Here is a 20,265-nt window from a genome sequence, read left to right as displayed (position 1 = left end):
TAGTTTATGTGGAACGTTAATGCTAAAATATAATTATTATTGTTGTTCATTAATTTTTTACATTTTTTACAAAAAAAATCACAAGAAAGCGAAACTATTTTTTGTTATTAAGATGCCAAATTATAGTTATTTACACTTAATTTCTCTTTTTTCAGAGGACAGTGTGAAACATGTTTTTGACAGATTCCTAAAATACTTGTTTTCTTCTGTTTATGACAGCTGGTCTAATAAATTTGTTGAGCTCAGTAAATAAGGATAATTTTAACCGTGACTCATTAGAGGTTTACTCTGGTAGACGAGAAGAAGAACAGCATATTATATGGCCTTTAAAATGAAGCACTATTCATGAGTAGTTTTAAAGACACAACTATATTACCTGTGGTGTCCAGAGGCTTAGAGATCATCCACAACATCATACTCAAACTGTTTTATCAGATTCAAACTTTATGATTTTCGCTGCCAAAAGAGTGCAGCAGATATTTCAGCATCTACAGAAAATGACAAGTCAGTGAGTCACAGTCATCTGTTTAGCAGTAAGTGATGTCGTGCAAGAAAAATGTATTTTTTGGTAAATGCAGTTTTCTCTGTGTGTTTTGACTCTTCGTTCACACGTAAATGCTGATTTGAAAGCCTGAAAATGAAGCACGGACAAAAGAAGATCCTGATTAGATGTTACTGGCTTCATTTCTTTGAAACAGGGTGTTGGCCTTGACCTTTTTAAAAAACAAATTAATACTGGAGGTGATTTAAAGTAGTAGAATGACTAAAACAGTAGTTCAAGCTCTTAGCTGCATACACAAACTGCTTTAAATGAATTCATGTTTTGTTGCGACCCCCGCTGAGACGTTTCTCCACACTGTCAGACAGATTCAGTCTAAATTACTGTGCGTTTTTCTTCTCATCACATTCCTCCTGTGCTCCTCTGTCCTCTCTTCTATCTGCTGAAATTGCCCCTCTCTCTCTAAAAACCCAATCTCTGCTCCTATTTGAATTTCATTTACAAAGGGAAAACTGGTCGGGACATTTTAAATGTGCTCTGCTGTCTGCTGTCAAGGTGAGGCCGAGGGTCTCTCCCCTGCAGACTTCTCCCCCTCCGCCTGTCTGGATCGGCTCCAACACTGCATATTCATGAGGAGGACTAATTTGACAATTAGAGATGATGGGGCACTCGTCCTTGCTAATGCACTTCATTATAAGATCTTCTTTGTGGATTTAATAGCGTCGCAGTTGCTTCCTGTGTTTTTACTTCAGTTTCAACAAGTCTGTTTATGATCGGAAGCCTTAGTTTACTCAGGTTTATTTGGCAGCCTGAATAATATGAAGAAAGTTGCTAAATACTTAATTTTTTTCATTGTTCCATAAAAACAAAAGCTTGTCTGGTGTCATTTTGCTGCTCAGCTCAAACAGCGAGTTTTGCCTTGAAGAACATGGCGGTGATTGTGATGTGCAAATTGCAGCAATCAGCGCCGTGATCATCATGTTTATGACAGTGACATGAAAAAGCTGTTCTTGTTTTTTTTTAATGTTCTTTAGTCTGAAAAAGGAACTCTTTCAGTTGCACGCTAGGATACCTCATGTTTTTAGACCGTGTCCACGCTGAGCCAGCTAAATCTGAAACAGCAGCGTGAAAATAAAGCAAGATTTTACACTTTAAGCTTTAAGTCTCCATTTACACAAAACACCTGACAGGAAACACGGGGGGTGCCTGGGCCACAGTAATCAAGCATTGTGAGAATAAATCAGATTCATAATGTTTGCACCGATTCAGTTTTTCTGTTCATTTGTTTAAATATAGCACCAATACACCTCACCAGTAACATCGAGGTGCTTTATTCTCCAAGTTTAAGACCTTACCTTATTAGTTAAAAGCTCCAATAATCCCCTATATCATCTGCTGAAGGGAAAGAGAAAAGAGAAAGGAAAAAAGAGTGAGAAAAGGACGAGGAGTAGACGAGGTTAATGCTACATAAAGGCCTCGTCTCCAGCCGGTGGATGGCCGCCCCCCCCCCCCTGAGCCTGCTTCTGCCCAAGGCTTCTTCCTGTAAAACAAGAGTTTTTCCGTCCCGCTGTTGTCAAGTGTCGCTCAAAGGGGGTCGTTTCTGTATTAGTCTACGGTCTTTAACTTACAATATGAGGGGTCTTAAGCGAACTGTTGTTGCGATCATTTAAATGAAATGGAAGAAAATTAAAATTGATTTAAAATGAAAAGTGGGTGATTCCTAAGCCTAATCTTAAAGTAGAGAGGGTGCCCGTCTGGGTGGTTATGGAGGACGGGGTGATAACTGAAAGCTCTGCCTCACGTCCCACTTTTAGAAACCACAAATAATTGTGCAGAGTGAGAATGAAGTACTCTGTTGGGATAATATTATATTAACAGGTCTTTAAGGTATGACCTGCACTCATAAAGGTTTGTAATCCCTGAAAACCTGACCGGCTTAGTCTTGGTTTCCTCCTCTGTAGCTTGTGTGAGCTCTAACCACCTTCAGCACAGCTGGCGTTTACCAAAGCATGTTGCTTCCATTACACTGCATTTATCACTGAATCAGGCGAACTCTGCTTTTAATGATTTTCTAATGTATAGTTGAGAACTTCACAGATTAAACAAAAAGAAATCAGAACAAATAATGAAATAAATCAGCAACTCAAAGCCGAGTTAGAAACTACTAGGAGGCAAACATAAGGAGATTTTTATGTTTTATCCGGCAGCGGATAATCAATTAAACGAGTGATTCGATTCTGAAGAATCCAAAAACAGTTTAAAGAATCCACCAGCTGCTGTGAACATCAACAGTCTGGTTCATTTTCTTGCCCCCCAGCGTTTTATGCTGACTGTAACCTTTCCAGCTCTGCATTTCTCCTGGGGAGGGATTTGCATCGCAGTAACACACCTATTTTGCCTAATTGCCCGAGTGCAGGCCCCTGCACATCTCCTACTCTCTGCTGCCTGCACAGTGGGGGGTGGAGGGTAGGGGGCTTGTTGCTTTGGATGGAACTGTAGCCATCTGACACCTCGATCTCTGAAGTGTGCAAACAACTCGACTGGTGTTGACTAAAGTTACAGTCGGTGTTAAATACAATGCTTACACTGATCAGTGTTGGGAGGAGAGCAAGGTTTCCCCCTGAGCCCTGGAAGATCCTGCGACTTTGATTATGAATAAGATTTTGTGTTTTTGTGAGCTACTTACATATTTTACAGCAGAGCAGGAGTTGTAAACAGTTGCGACTCGAGTGGTTTAGAGAGTAAACAAACTTCCATTAACGGGGACAATCAGGCTTCTCCGTGGCCAAAAACTCAACATTCTGATCCTTCATGAAAAGAAAAGTTTATATTTACAGGAGCAAAGTTTTCACAGTATTTTTACCTTTTGTTTCTGTGTGAAATGTTATGTGAATATTTTCATGCAGCTTGCTTTGAAAAAGCCAATTTTGACTTCCCTCTCTCTTCCTTTGTGCTCCCAGACACGGTTACTACGGCACGTCGGGGCCCCCTGCACCAGCGAAAGCCCTGACTGACCTGAAGCTCCACTTAACGAACTCCTCCCACCCCATTTCCTCATCGTCCTCAACAGACATGGTGGTCATTCACCCAGGGGCCGTGCTGGCCATGGTGGACCTGCTGCCCTCCGTCTCCTCTGACAGCCAGCCAGAGGTGAGGAAATGAAAGGCAATGTGCTTCCTGTCAAAGTGGGTGAAGGGATTCGATGGCAGGCAGGAAGTGCCTTTTTTCAGTTGGGTTTTTCACGTCAGACGGCAGCCAGACAGTGTGAGTCAGCTACATATGTGTGTTTTAGGGGAAAGTCAGTCGTATTGAATGATTACATGCAGGTAATTAACTTACTAATCAGTGAATTGCCCAAAGCACCCTCTCACAATTTCCTGATTTTGCTTATTTTTGCCTCTTTACAGGGCGATTTAAACTAAGCTTAAGTCTTAGTCTTGGTTTTAACGTCTAGCTCTCCAACTTTCTGCTCCTCCCAGCATGCCCTCGACCTGCAGCTGGCAGTCGCCAACATCCTGCAGCTCCTGGTGAACAGCGAGAGGAACCAGCAGGTGTTGTGTGAAGCCTGCCACCATCAGCGACTGTTGCAGCGCTGCAGCCAGGCCCTCAGCGATGAAGACCACCCTCTGCACCCGCCGCTGCAGAGGATGTTCGAGAGGCTGGCCTCGCAGGCCCTGCAGCCGATAGCACTCAGGTACTGAAGCTGGCCATGTTGATAACATGATGTAGGCACCAACAAACCTAAACTGAGAAGCTTCAACACTGAAATGCTGCCCCAACAATGACTGTTTCAGATGATAATAAAGAGATTAAAATAAAAGCATAAAAGCAAGACAACTCAAACAAATATTTTAACTATTATTCTTTTTTTTTTTTTTGAAAATCTAAATGAAGTTTCAGATGAAATCCTTGACTAACATCACAGAAACACACAAGGTCAGATTAGGTGAGTCTGGCTAACATCAGCGGTGCTATCGCCAGCTGACACCTGCACAGTCCGTTTACTCTGACACAGCCTTTCTTTTTCCAGATCAAAGAATGCAGTCCCAGCTGGAGCCAATCAACATCTTCTATATTAATAAAATATGAATTATTAGTCTAACTAATTACTATTTATACTACAACCTTAAACCCAACCTCAGACCCCCTTAACCAACATTACATCAAACCCAAATCTTTATGAGGCTTTCTCTCAGACTCTTAATTCTAAGCACAATAAACCTCTGATGCACACTGTTTCATGAGGTACTTTACTGCTGATGGAACAGAATCAGCAACCAGGTTTAAATAGTGAACAAATGCATCACATGAAAACAGATTTATCTGTGGTGAAGTAAGATATATAAAGTATTAGAGACAAAAAAGAAAAGGCAGTGCGTTACTTTGCTTTATGGAGGTCCATCACTGTCCATAACTGTTAGACGGAGGAGGGATCTAAATCTCATTCATAACCAAATATCGGTCCAGGTTATTATTTCCACATGAAAACAAAAGAAAGCCTTAATTAATAATTATTTAATTATTCATTCATTCATTAACATCCCAGCGTGTGCAGTTTAAAGTCTCAGAGAGAAGGTCGGCTGTTCAGGGAAAGTTGACGTTCAGCTGTTTCTTGGTTGTAGCTGGTTTTTTAAATTGGTTTTAGTCATGTTTGTGACACGTGTCTAACATTATTTTTAAGTTCGATTTTTTTTTTTTTTACTCCATTTAACCAGTAAATAAGAAACCAAAGGACAGACCCACAAAAACCTGAGAACAATGAAGAGATGTAATACCTCACATTCAGGGTTTTTTAAACATTAAAGTGTTTGTCTGGACTTTTCTGCACAGACCTGAGCTTGGAGCAAATAATATTTTATGAACAAAATCATTTTGTTCTTGGAAAGCAGTTTTGTTTTTTTATCATGCTAATGTGCATTTGCATTGTCGGGTTTCACTGAATGAAGACTGATTTTATATGCAGGCAAAACGGAGTGATTCTCATTTCCCGCTCGACTTGTTACGTGAGATGGGAGATTGGGGTTGAGGGACAAGACTGAAAGTTATTTGACATGCACATGGTTGGTTGTTTTCATATGTTAATGCGGCCTGCCTGGCTCACATTCTCTCCAGCTGGATTTATGCTGGGGGTACACATATCGCTGTCTGTCAGCCTGTTCCCCATCCTTCCCTTCATTCCCCCCCCCCCCTCCCTGTCAGGCCTACCCTTCATATTTCCACTCCTCTTATTTTTTTCTTCTTCCCATTTTTATTTTGTTTCTGCTCTGTCAACATCAGCCAGCAGCAAAGCTCCAGAGTCTTTTGCCTCCTCGGTGCCGCTCTGATATCGTCTGCTTCCAGCCGCTGGTGTCGCACATCGAGCGCTCTGACAGCAGACGCAAACAATCACAGCAACACTTTGCATTCGTGTCACTTACATGCCGGTCAACCATGTCACTGACTTTGAGACAGACAGAAAATGCTGTAAACCTCAGCTTTTTGAGGAGCGGAAGTAACTGCTGACTTAACAAACTGCATCCAATTAGGATGTGCTTCACTGCTTAATGAGAACATAAAGGACATAGTATGGCAGGGGGACCCTGTGGGAGTGCAACGACTAAACCCAGCAGTTGTTTTTAATTGGTTATGTAATAGTGTCACTGAAAAACAGGAATGCGCCTAAAAGAGTACAATAGGCCTCGAGGCTCATGCTTTACACGAGCACGGCCCAGGTACTATATTTAAAAGATTTCTGCATCCTTAATGGCAAAAGTTTGGACACCAGTTTGTACCTTTCATTTCTGGGAAGGTTTCACTTATGGCTGAGGACCATCTATGTGCATATTAGGGAGCGTATCTGCAAAATGTGCATTTGGGTATAGAAGTAATCACTTTTGAAAAACACCTCCGTGTTGATGCCGAGCCAAATGCATGCTCACTTCCTCCTTCCACATGTTGTTAATAGGATGATTGAAGTGTGAAGGCAAGCTTTAGTTTAGTTCCTTGCCTAAACAAAGGCGCTCTTCTCAAAGCCACTGAAAGGACTTTTGGATTTTCAGTAACAGTGGGGGGGAAACAAAGGCTGAGGTTATTTTAAAACAGGAGCGCTACTTAAATAAGGTTAATTAAACTGAAATAAAGGAAGTTCAGCAGTGATACTGGCCTAATTGTTTTTTCTTTGTTCTTTCTTTATTCCTGACTTCCTGCTTATCTTCCCCTTCAGGGAGTTCTTACGGCTCGGGAACCCGCTGAACTGTGGCGCCTGGGACAAGAAGCTGTTGAAGAACTACCGGGTCCACAAACCGAGCTCTCTCAGCTACGACGCCGAGATGAGAAGTAAGATTGTAACATTCGATCATTGTACTCACTGTTCCACAGATCGCCGGTGAAATATTCCTACAAGTGTTTTTTGTCAGAGATATTAAATAAAACACAAGTCGGGTTTTGGTGTTCTTATCAGCTGTCAGTCGGTTACACTTACCAAGTGCATAGACTGGATCATACCAACTACACACACTGCATCCACACAGATAGAATCTATCCCAGGATAAAGTATTAAACTGCCTGCATAAGTATTTGTTATAGTTGGGTTACAGGCCTCAAACGTATTATTAAAGTGCCGACTAAAAGGTAACCACCTTAGAAACCTCTGTGTTTCTGTTTTATCACCTATCACACAACGTTCTTTGGTATTAGTCGAACAAATATAGTTTCTTATACCGACACAGGTAAAATTCTCACTTTGTAATAGCTGAGAATTGAAGAGCTCTTTTCACAGCAGCCTTCCAAGTGCAGCTATGAAGGATGTGCCACCTGGGAGCGATTCCCATCTGCCGTTGTGATGCAGGCTTCTCCTGGGAGAAAGTGTCATTTTTATTTATTTATTTTTTAACAAAAGCTTTAAAAAAAAAAAAAGGAGAATCATCTTTTCTTTGCTCTATGATGAATTCCCCAAAGAATAACATCTGATGTTAGAGTATGAGCTTTGCTTAGTTCCTTAACGCCAGATTAAAATGCTCAGATGGTCCGTGTGCTTTCAGAGTGGTCGGAGGAACAATCGGAATTAATTACGTATGAACTTTACAATTTATCCAGAGCTCCTCATTTCCGTGCCGGATCAAAGATAGAAGGCAAACCTACGGTGGCCCCTAGAGACAAAGCATGTATAAACTCCAAAACACTTACAAATTCCAAATAGCACGCACAAACTCCTCAACACATACAAAATCCAAAACACATGCAAAATCCAAAACACATGCAAACTCCAAAACACATGCAAACTCCAAAACACATGCAAAATCCAAAACACGTACAAAATCCAAGACACGTACAAGCTCCAAAACACGTGCAAAATACAAAACACGTGCAAAATCCAAAACACGTGCAAACTCCAAAACACTTACAAAATTCAAAACACGTACAAAATCCAAAACACGTACAAAATACAAAACACGTACAAACTCCAAAACACGTACAAACTCCAAAACACGTACAAAATCCAAAACACATGCAAAATCCAAAACACGTGCAAACTCCAAAACACGTGCAAACTCCAAAACACGTGCAAACTCCAAAACACGTGCAAACTCCAAATCACAACGGAAGTGCTCCAGGACGCTAGGGGCAGTGTTGAGCTCGATTTGTAAAATAAACGGCAAGTTTGTTGCAAACACATGGGCTCTAGTCTCTGTTGCGCTTCCCAGGTTGCCTAGCAACTATGATACTAACAGCTGGAAACGTGTCATACAACTTTTTTTGACAGAAATGAAGGAGAACATATTTTTTTTCATTTGTTTGTTTGTTTCTACAAGAGCTTTGTGTGATTTGATAAGTATCTGAGGCTGAGACCACAGGACAGTAAAACATGATTTTTGGGCTTCATTTCTGTACTGAACAGTCATTTAAGATTAGCTAGTAAATAACAATTAGCTAATGTTGTTCATGAGACTAAAGTCATATCACTTTGGTAATGTAAATATAATATGGCCAATATTATGGTTATTATATTAGTCATTATTAGGTATTACAGCAGTGAACATGAACTCTTTGTCAAATACTGAGCTTCAGTACAGATTCAAGTTGCAGTTATTTACATGTCTTACCACCTTAAATCTTCACTCAAAGACAAGTATATAGGAATGACTGCCAAATTTATTTGCCACTGAAGCCGAAGGATGGCATCTGAATAAAACCTCTCTTGACATGCCTAGATGACATTAAAGCTTGGTTGGCTCTAAACTTTTTAAATTTGAATGAAAAGAAAACAGATTTGTTGGTGTTTGGACCCAGTGGCCCCTGTGAGTCCTCTTCTTTTCATTTGGAACCCCTGGAGGTTTATTTTAAACCTGTTGTTACTGCCCTTGGTTTTAAGTTGGACCAGTCCATTTTTATCATTTAAGGCGACTGGCAAGAGTGAAATCGTTTCTTTCTAGGCAGCACTTTGAAACCGTGATCCATGCTTTTATTTCTTCCCCTGTGGACTACTGTAACGCACTTTATGTGGGGGTCAGTCAGTTGTTACTCTGACATCTGCAGCTGGTTCAAAATGTATATTGACAGTGCATATATAGGTGTATCATATATAAGAGACAAATGTTGTTCCTTCAGTATGTTGGCATTACTAAATTTGGCTCAAATGCTTACATACATGTGTAAAAAGAAAATGTACAAGCTGTGAGCTGTTTCAAATCAAATCACTTTTATTGTCACATCACATGTGCAGGTACATTGGTACAGCACATGTGAGTGAAATTCTTGTGTGTGAGCTTCACAAGCAACAGAGTTGTGCAAAATACAATAATGTAAACAAGCAAAAAACAAGAATGGCTACATCTGAAACTAATAAATATATGTACAATATATAATAGTATATATATGTTTCTGATAAAATGAAGAGTAGACTGATGTATTAAATATTCCTTTATTGGGTGAGAAAATCAGACCATGTCATAACTGCTTTAAGTCATACAGAATAGATGTCAGCCTGTTTAAAGCTCTGATGTCTGCTAAATGGGTCAAACTGGGCAGAAAGTATACAAACACATAACATCCTTATAGAATATGATGTAACACTATAGATCAACTTACCTCAGAATATATAAAGCATATAAACAATTACAGCAATATGATGCAACAAACACAGCAGTGCTACTGATCCAAAATACTCAAAGCTTCATAGAACTGAAACAAACATTTATTTTTAGTTCCATTCTGCTGCTGATACAGACTTTAGGTTTCTGAACATTAAACTTGTTGCTGCCTTTCATAGTGCGTAACTTGAAGGCCCTGAGTACTTTCTCCCACACTGGAAACACTGGAATGATAAAATTATTTGAACATTACCTAATAAGACTGATTCAGGACAGACAATTAGTTATTTTAAACGTTTCTAGCAGTCCTTCACAAACAGGGAACAGTCTATCTATTCTCTCCATCTGTCAGCTGCTGCTGGCTCTTCCTCCTCCTCTTCCTCACATACTGCTGAGATTGTCCTGGTGGATCATCAGGGGTGCAAAGCCTCACAGATGATGTAATGCAGTGGGTCCCTCAGTCTGTCCTCACTCTGGACACTTGCAGGTGTCACACATAGAAATCAAATGTGTGATAAGCTGCAGGATTCAAACACAAGTGTGACTTATAAATACATGTTCATACTTTTATTCCACAATCAGAGAGAAAGAAACCGAGAGAGAGTGCAGGACAGACAGACAGGTGACAGTCTCAGGTGTACACACTGCTACAAAACAGCACCAGAGAAGGAGGATTTAGTGTTTGTGTCATTACGAGTGCTAAACAAGAAGAGTTCCCAGATGGTACAGTGGACACATGTGTGACTCCTGTGATTAAAGCATCTTTCTTTCAGCTTAAGGAGTGAACCGTCAGCTGACTGACATGACTGACTTTAATTACGCATAAAATCATCACATTCTCTGTAAGATTAAAGTCAGCTATTGAACGGCGAATATTTTGAAGTGAAGGCTTTAAAACCAAGTTAGTACAAACGTCGCTAATGTCACATAACTTTCCCGACATGTTGCTAACAGTAATGTTTTAATGTTCTTCATTATAAAAACATTTGCGCATAAATAAGTGACATAATATTCAGTACTTACTTCTGGAAGTTTACTCTTCGTCCGCTCCGCTTCCGCCGTTTTTTTTCGGCAAAATTATCCAAACCACCGCCGCGCTATGAAGTCTGGGATATGTTGGGCCATGAAGGCTACACAGACCCATCCTTAAAATTCAGGGAAATTAAGGACGCATTTGAGGGCCGCATTTCGAGCAGCCTTTGAATTGGGACAGTCTTTGTCGTGTCGCTGTGACATAATCGGCCTTAAAATGCGGCCTTTAAGGCTGCAGACCCCAAATCCGGTCATTGGTACTTCCTGGCTTGTGTAGTTACTAGGTAACAAAAGCTCAACACTGCCCCTAGCGTCCTGGAGCACTTCCGTTGTGTTTTGGATTTTGCATGTGTTTTGGAGTTTGCGCGTGTTTTGGGGTTTGCACGTGTTTTGTATTTTGCACGTGTTTTGTATTTTGCATGCGTTTTGTATTTTGCACGTGTTTTGTATTTTGTACGTGTTTTGGATTTTGCACGCGTTTTGTATTTTGTACGTGTTTTGTATTTTGCACGTGTTTTGTATTTTGCACGTGTTTTGTATTTTGTACGTGTTTTGTATTTTGCACGTGTTTTGGAGTTTGTACGTGTTTTGTATTTTGTACGTGTTTTGGAGTTTGCACGTGTTTTGGAGTTTGCACGTGTTTTGGAGTTTGCACGTGTTTTGGAGTTTGCACGTGTTTTGGAGTTTGTACGTGTTTTGTATTTTGCACGTTTTTTGTATTTTGTAAGTGTTTTGGAGCTTGCAAGTGTTTTGGAGCTTGCAAGTGTTTTGGAGCTTGCACGTGTTTTGGAGTTTGTACGTGCTTTGTCTCTAGGGGCCACCGTACAAACCTAATCAGGTGTCCTTCCTTGCATCCGTGTTGTTAGCCGCTTATCCAGTTTGGGATCTCGTGAGCGCTGGAGTTGATCCCAGCTGTCACAGGCTGAGAAGCGGCGTGAAGCCTGAGTATCAAATGGCTAACATGGCAACACAGATGAGCACGCTCATATCCACCCCTCCTACCAATTAAATCTTCCTGTAATGGTTATTTATATGTTATATATATTCAGACAGCAGCTGACAGTAGACAGAATGCAGCTATGACTCGAGGACTTACAGATACACTAATTAGCACGTGGCGTCATTTCAACGTGCTTTAGCTGCTTTTCATTTCGTTGCTTTTTGGAAGCAGGAAGTTGTTAGAGCGGTCTTCTTGTCCACTGATTAAAGCGACGTGTAAACTCCATGTTTTTTTTGATCAAGGTCTTTTTATTGAACAAAGAATTGCTTCCAACAACAATTATGGCAAAATTAACAGACAGTTGTGCCCCCACCCCCCCAGAACAGTGTAACTAAAACCCAGCCAGAGAGGAAAGGAGAGACAAAATAACATAAAATAAAATAAAGTTACAGATACAAAGTAAATAATAAAATAAATGAACAACAGCAAGAGAAAAAAAAACAAAACCCCACTCACACGCACATTAAGCAATAGTATCCGGACTTAATCTTTCAAAGTAAGTAAGAAAAGGTTGCCATGTGTCATAGAACCGCCGAACCGAACCTTTTACAGTGTAGCGGATCTTTTCCAGCTGAGTATAGTACATGACATCCTTAACCCATTGCCCATATACAGGTGGAAGTGGCTCTTTCCATTTCAATAATATCATTCTACGGGCCAAAAGAGTGCAGAAGGCCAGAAGATCAGAGTGTGATTTGGAAAGACTGGCATCACAAGGCGTCACTCCAAAAATAGCTATAAACGGGCAGGGTGCAATTGGAACACCAAATATGTTGGATATGGTTTCAAATATGCTTTTCCAAAAGCTACCCAGTTTTGGACACGCCCAGAACATGTGAAATAGGGAAGCAGGCTCTCGTTTGCACCGGTCACATGTGGGGTCAAACCCATCCTTGATTTTGCTCAGTCTAGTTTTAGACCAATGGAGACGGTGAACAACTTTGAACTGAATCACCACATGTTTAAGGCAAATAGATGATGAAGAAATGCTATTGATTATCTTGTGCCAAGTCTCATCTGTAATCCGTTGGCCAAGATCACTTCCCCATCGTTCCCTAAGTGATTGCAATGTGGACAGCCTAAAATTACTCAACAGCTCATAAACATCACTTATAACCCGCTTAGCATTTGGCTTAAAATCAAAAATATCATCCAAAAGGGATGGTGGTGGACAGGACGGAAAGCAGTCAGTATTAGAAGCAACAAAATTCCTGAGTTGTAGATACCTGAAAAAGTGTGACTGAGGGATCTTGAACTTGTTCACCAGCTGTTCAAATGAGGAAAAGATATTGTCCGTGAAAAGAGCAGCCATTGACGTTATTCCCAGCTTTGTCCATATGTTAAATGCCTCGTCCGTCAAGGATGGGGAGAACATGCAATGTCTATGCGGTGGTGCATTAAGAGAGAGTTCAGTCTGTTTAAAGTGCCGTCTGAGCTGATACCATAACTTCAGTGAGTGGACAACAAGAGGATTCGTGGTGAAGCTGGAGATCGGTCTCGCCAGAGGTAATCTGGCACACAGCAAAGACACCAGGGAGGATTGACTCACCGATAGCCGCTCCAGTGTTACCCATGATGATGATAAATTATCATGGTCTTTCATCCAGTACAATAATGCTCTTATATTAGCTGCCCAGTAATAAAACAGAAAATTTGGGAGTGCCAAGCCTCCTGCGCTCCGCGGTCTTTGTAATACACTCTGTTTCAGCCTAGGTGGTTTTTTGTTCCAAATGAAGGAGGAGATTTGACTATTTAGATTATTAAAAAAAGACTTGGTTAAAAAAAATTGGAAGACACTGAAAAAGATATAGAAATTTAGGGAATATAGTCATCTTAATGATATTTAATCTACCACCCAGCGAAAGAGGCAAGGACTCCCACTTTCCAAAATCCTCCTTTAGTTTAGACAATAAAGGAAGATAATTAGTTTTATACAAGTCTCTATGATTCTGCGTAATCCAAATGCCCAAGTATTTGAACTTGTTATAGCTGAGCTTGAAAGGTGCTAAAATAGACGAAAGTTCCCCGGTTATTGTACCTAAAGGCATTGCCTCACTTTTCCCGAAATTCACCTTATATCCGGAAATTGTCCCGAATTCCTTAAGTACATCTAAAAGTTTAGGGAGGCTATTTGAAGGGTTGGAAATAAACAAGAGCATGTCGTCGGCATAAAGAGAGACTTTATGCTCGATATCCCCACGACGTATTCCCTCAACCTCAACACAGTGTCTTAGAGCAATAGCTAGCGGTTCAATTGCGATGGCAAAAAGGAGAGGTGACAAAGGGCACCCCTGTCGTGTGCCACGCTGAAGCTGAAAAAAGGAGGACAGACTATTGTTGGTCCGAATGGCCGCTACAGGGTCACAGTACAATACTTTTATCCAGGATACAAAATTACTCCCGAGGCCAAATTTTTCAAGCGTATGGAAAAGAAAGTCCCATCTCACCCGATCAAACGCTTTCTCAGCATCAAGTGAAATAACAGTTTCCAATACAGTACCTTTGACGTGGCTATAGATTATATTTAATAAACGTCTAATATTAAAAAACGAGTACCTGTTTTTGATAAAGCCTGTCTGATCAGGTGAGATAATGGAGGGCAGATGTTTCTCTAAACGGCGGGCCAACACTTTAGCAAGGATTTTGGTGTCGGTGTTCAGCAGAGATATTGGACGGTATGAGCCACAATCTAAATGATCCTTATCCTTTTTTAGAATTAGGGAGATCACTGCCTGACGCATTGTTGGAGGCAAGGATTGTGAGAGGAAAGATTCTTCAAAAGTCGATTTTAACAATGGATTCAATTGGTTAGAAAACTTCTTAAAAAAATCGGAAGGATACCCGTCGGGGCCAGGTGATTTTCCAGACTGCATACTCCGTATGGCCATTTCAATTTCAGCATCAGAAATGGGCTCCTCCAAACTGGTGGCCGCATCTTCTCCTAAGGAAGGGATATCAAGTTTCTCAAAGAAATTTTCTAGAGCCAGGTCATCCTTAGCCGGGGGGGAGCTGTATAAAGTCTGATAGTATCTAAAAAAACTATTATTTATACCTTGGTTATCCGTGCATCTTATTCCCTGGTCATTCCGGATCTCAGGGATAGCTTGATTAGCTGTTCTTTGTCGTAGCTGATGAGCTAGCAGCTTGCCTGTTTTTTCTCCATGCTCATACGAGTAGCTACGCAACTTCGAAATTAGATACTCAGCCTGTTTTGTAGATAGAAGATTATATTCAGTTTGTAATTTCAGCCTACGTTTATATAATACCGGGTCAGGGGAATGGCTATATACAGCGTCTAGTTTAGTAATTTCGTCAGCCAATAGAGAGAGTTGCTCAGTATCCCTCTTCCTTTTGTTCGCACAGAATGAGATTATCTGGCCTCTCAGATATGCTTTTAGAGATTCCCAAACAGTTGATGGTGACATCTCTGGAGTTTGATTGATGGCAAGAAAGAAATCTATTTGAGACCTAATATAATTAACAAACTCTTCGTCTGCTAACAATACTGGGTTGAACCTCCATGGCCGATAATTGGAGTAGGCATTGGGAATACGCAGTGAAAGAACAACAGGTGAATGATCTGAAATCACCATGGCCTTGTAATCACAGTCTGTCACCAAAGGGAGGAGTTTTTTGTCCAGAAAGAAATAATCTATACGAGTATATGTTTTATGGACATTAGAAAAAAAAGAATATTGACTTGAAGTTGGGTTACGAAATCTCCATACATCAGCTAACCCGTAGTTATGAAGAAAACGCTGTATAACACGTGCTGATTTTGAAATAGGCGTGCATTTGTGCGAGCTGCGGTCCATAGCAGATAATGAGCAATTTAGGTCCCCACCAAGAATAATATTATGCGTTGCCATGTTGGGAAGCCGTGCAAAGACATTAGTGAAAAAACTATGATCGTCCCATATAAATGTCCTACAACTACAACAAAACGGCCTGCAGGGTCTTCATCTACAGTTGTGGCTATAAATGGTAAAGTTTTGCTTATCAATATTGCTGTCCCCCGAGCTTTAGAATTAAATTTAGAGTGATATATCTGGCCTACCCATCCAGACTTGATTCGAAGATGATCAGAGGTACGCAGATGCGTTTCCTGGAGAAATGCTATATCCGTTCTAAGTCGTTGTAAATGAGTAATAACCTTTTTCCGCTTGACTGGATGGTTGAGTGATTTTACATTCCAGCTTACAAAATTTACCACCCGATCACTAAATGATCGCGCTGTGCTCATCCCTGCTCAAATAGTAAAATATGAAAGCTCCAGATGCACAACAGGCATAGGAGAAGAGGAAAGAGAGGGGAGGAAGAAGAAGGAAAAAAAAAAAAGGAAAAAAAAAAGGGAAAAACAAAAAACACATTGATAAGTAAAATAAACATATCTGGCTGAAGCCCAAACCAAGAACACAATGAGCAATTACACCAGATCGAACATGGTGACTGCCAAACCCCCTGCAAACAGATCCACACATATAGCCTAGTGCTTGTTTGGGTTACTATAAGCCAGACTCTTAGGCTCCCGCTGGCCGCTTGACATAACATATCCTACAAAGAAAAATAGTCAATAAAATAGAAAAAGAAAAAATATATATATATACACATACATATATCGACATCCAAACAAAGTATAGAACTTTTCTAAACCCAATGGTATTGCCATGAAATAAAATGAACCAAAATGTGTTTATGAAATAAGTTTAAATGTCTGAACAAGAAGTGTCTCTTCAAGCTTTTCATCACCGTGCGAACGCTACAACAAACAGTCATGTACACTCAGCCGTAACTGAGACAACCAACCGTAGCACTGGCGCTCCCACATAGAGCGACAGCCGCAGCCTCCTCAGACGTTGATAATATGTTCTTTAACATATTCCATTGCCTTCGCCGCATCCAGAAGTTCTTTCTCCTCCCCGTTGTGCGTGATACAAAGTCGCGCTGGGAACCTGATCCCAAAACGGATACCTTCCTGCTCACGGAGAAGTTTCCGGACTTCTGTAAAAGCAGCCCGAGCTCGGGCCACCGAGGTCGTAAAATCCGGGAATATTGCAATCGGTTGTCCATTGAACCTCAGCGGAGCTTGGGTCCTGGCACGGCGTAGAATTTCCACACAGTCCTGGTAGTAATGAAGCTTGGCTATGATGGCCCGCGGGTTACCACCCGGCCTTCTCGGGGCCAGACTCCTGTGTGAGCGGTCGACAATAACATCTTTATCCATACCCAGCGCTTCACGTAGTAGCGCAGATACGGCCGTGGTGGAGCTCGAATCCGGGCCCTCCGGGACCCCCATGATACGGATATTGGATCTCCGCATCCTGCCTTCCATGTCATCACATTTATCTTTCAGGTCAGATAGCTCCTTCCTCAAAGTCTTCACCGTAGATTGCAAGGTGACCACCTCATCGCTCCACATTGACAGCCCGTCCTCTACTTCTTTCACCGTGGCCTTAACTCCATCCATTTCAGCGCGCGCTGCCGCCGTATTGTTAGCAATCTCATTTCTCACTTCTTGCACGTCAGCCCTAATGTTATCAAAATCTTCTTTCAGTGCATTCCTGAGTTCTTCTTTTAACACCACGCTGATATCATCTTTAATGGATTGAAGAAGCTCTAATTTCAGGGCATCAGTGTCCACAAAGCGCCCATCGCTCTGCTGAGCCCGTTCCTCAGTGGTCGCTGAGCCGGGCGCCGCCCTTGGGCCACCATTGGTATTCTCGCCCGAGGATGCGCCGGGCCTAGCCGCAGTTCCTCCGGTGTACTTGTATTTCCTTAGGTTCGATGCCATTTTGTCTCGAGTGAAGCTTTAATATAGTATATAAAACTGTTAGCTTCCCCTGTGACATAAAATGAGACTTTGTAGGTTGAAAAAAAACTATTTCTGAAACTCTGTTAGCGGGAGCCTTCAGAAACACGTCCTACTCCATTGCTGGCTCGCTAGCGCCCCCCCAACTCCATGTCTAAACAAAGATCGGCTCGCCTCTGTGAATGTAATGCAAATGGCTTGTTTTCCATCAACAGCTGCTAATGTTTGTAATTTTCTGGGCTTCTCAGCATGTCTTAATTGCTTATTGTGTCTCCTCCCAGCTGAGAATGGATATCAAGGCCCCAGTAATTACTGCTCTTTACAGACAGCCACTGGGAGAGCACATATTGCCATCTTTCTCTGTGAGAAGAGTCTGGTTTATTAGCTGCCATCAATGGCAGCTAATAAACCAGACTGTTGTAATTCTGCTGACTCTTTAGAAATGAGACGACCCATGTTCTCAATAGAAGGTGAAATATGTTACCTTAGCGCGGGACGTTATTATCGCCCTTCTGGGGCGATGAAAATCCAGCTTTGATTTAATGTGGCCTACTCGCAGTCGGTGTTTTCAGTGCTGTGGGAGTTTTCATGGGCGGACCAAGCTGTGAGGGGTTTTTACCACTCTCTCTGAATCTAATCTAATTGGAAAATAAATGTTATTTTGAATAAACAAATGCAAAATTTGAAGTGCTGGAATTCTGTCAAGACATTTTTAGGACAGTAGAGAAACCACTGTTAGATGGGGAGATGAAACAAGCTGCTTTAAACTAAGAGTAAAAAGTTCATTTGTATTTCTTTTGGGTTTCCGACTACACATTTTCCTCTATAGTGAGGAAAAAACATATATTTTTCTGCTCCGGGGTTTTAAAATCAGGCTATTTTTAAGGTTTAAGGATTTTTTTTTAAAGTTTGATTTTGAAACTTGTAATAGCCAAATTTAAACTTAACTATCTTGAAGTGTTGTATTATCTTTCCATTAAGACCTTATATGTAGGGAAGGTCATGTTAATTCTTGGCCTCATTCTTTACAGTTTAACAGGTCAATAAGGTTTCTGACTTTAGAACAAAACGTTATGACTGTAGTCTGGTTCCCTGAAGAAAAGGAACAACATGCAGTACGTACAGTGTGGAATATGACATCCCTGCGTGTGCCAGCTGAAGACACCTTTGAACCACAGCTTTAAGCCACATGACCTGTAATGACATATTTGAGGCCCCTCCTGCACATATACGTCCCTCAGTTTGATAAACACTCCTGACTGAGCCCAGCTTCTCAGTGGGGAGACTTTGTCTTGTACCTCGTTCCTCTGCTTCAGGGAACAGAAGCTGTTCGCTTTCAGTTGATTCACTTGGTAGCACACATACAGTATGGAAGGGATGTATAAATGCCCCCAGAGTTGTCACTGAACCAGAACAAAAGTGTGTGGTGATGGCCAACTAGCTGCAGCACAGATATCACTCACAGGGACCCCTTTAAATGGGGCACATGAGGTTTCCAATCCCCTGATGCGCTCACACCCTGAGGCAAAGAGAGACCTTTGGTTCTGTGAGATGCTGGGAAGATAGCCTCCATAATCCAGTTGGAGAGCCTCTGCTTAGGCAGAGTTTTATCTCTGGCTGGATTATTACAGCAGTTAAACAGCTTGGCCACATAAACACACATTCTGAGTGTGGTCAGTGTAGATTCACATCACACACAGATGAAGGTTCATCTCTTCCTCAGATGGAAAAGGATGAGGGCAAAAAGTGAGAAGCTGAAAAGCGTGTGCCAGAAGCATGCACGGACGAAGCATGAAGGTCACCCTCTCTTTACTGAAGGCAGCAAAGAGGCCGTTCGAAACAACCCAGTATTATGTAAAAGAAACTTCATAGCTATAGAGTCAAAAAATGGACTGAAAGACAACTTGAACCTGGCGTCCAGCTCCAGACAGGGTCCATAGGTGGGCACAGTGATGTGGTAGCGGTTTGCTCCGTGAAGCCATTCGCTTGGAGACAAAATCTGGGAACATGGGCAGGTGGATTTTGATTGTTGTGGCTCTGAGCTTATGAAAAACCCCCACGAACTGTGACGGTTTCTGAGCTGGCAGAGGGGAGGGCTGCTCCACCTGCAACCTTTTTGTTGCATAGTGAAAGAGGGAAAAGGGAGACATGTGGTCTTTGCCAGCCCGCACAGCAGCAGCGGTGACAGGCTGGTTCACACGCTATCTACCAACTATCCATGAATGTCCGGTCCTGCATGTCATCGTCGTCCTGGTGAGCATGCAGCTCGTGCCTCACATGGTTATGGCTCACGCTTGGCTTAACCCATCAACATACTCCATGTGTTTACTCAGCTGTTTGCTGGGTCATCGACTGAATACTTCTTGCCTTTGGACTCGCATGAATCTGCATCCTTAGACTCTAAGAGGAAAGAGAAATGCCAAGCAACAGCAGCCTTTCACAGCTCTACCTACAAAGCTTTGGGTTAAGTCAACCCTCTCATACCGTGGACAGTCTCCAGGTAGACGGGGCATTCCTCATGCTGGTCTCACAGAGAAACTTCACCCATGTGGACAGACTTGCTTCGGTTTGTGACTCATACCAAAATGACAGGAGTGTCTATTCACAGGCAGGGTCCACATATGTCATCACAGGTCATCTGCTTTAAATAGAGGTGTCTTCAGCAAGACAAACAGCTGCGTGATACTGTATGTGTTGTACAAAGTGAAGGAACTGAAACAGAACTAGAAAATTTTGCACGTTTCACAATTACATCTTTCTGCTTTTGAATGTCATGAATTAAAAAGTAAAGTAAGACTAATAAGCGTCCTGAGGCGACGGTTCTTGTCATTTGATGCCATATAAATAAAATGTTATT

At 41.6% G+C, this 20,265-nt stretch overlaps 1 protein-coding gene across 5 annotated transcripts in view; it reads left to right on the top strand.

Moving 5' to 3' along the window:
- wdfy3 (WD repeat and FYVE domain containing 3) overlaps nucleotides 1-20,265 on the top strand; it is a 131,133-nt gene that overhangs the window by 54,658 nt on the left and 56,210 nt on the right. For all 5 annotated transcript variants that reach the window (XM_080893938.1, XM_080893936.1, XM_080893937.1 and 2 more), the window contains 3 exons: nucleotides 3,460-3,649; nucleotides 3,979-4,193; nucleotides 6,702-6,814. In XM_080893938.1, the coding sequence (XP_080750064.1) occupies nucleotides 3,460-3,649; nucleotides 3,979-4,193; nucleotides 6,702-6,814 (518 nt within the window). The remainder of the gene's footprint in view (nucleotides 1-3,459; nucleotides 3,650-3,978; nucleotides 4,194-6,701; nucleotides 6,815-20,265) is intronic.

This window comes from Rhamphochromis sp. 'chilingali', assembly GCF_963969265.1.
Source record: "Rhamphochromis sp. 'chilingali' genome assembly, chromosome: 10".
Lineage (NCBI taxonomy): Eukaryota > Metazoa > Chordata > Actinopteri > Cichliformes > Cichlidae > Rhamphochromis > Rhamphochromis sp. 'chilingali'.
The sequence above is the reverse complement of the archived record's forward strand: the minus strand, read 5'-3'. Positions and strand labels throughout refer to the sequence as shown.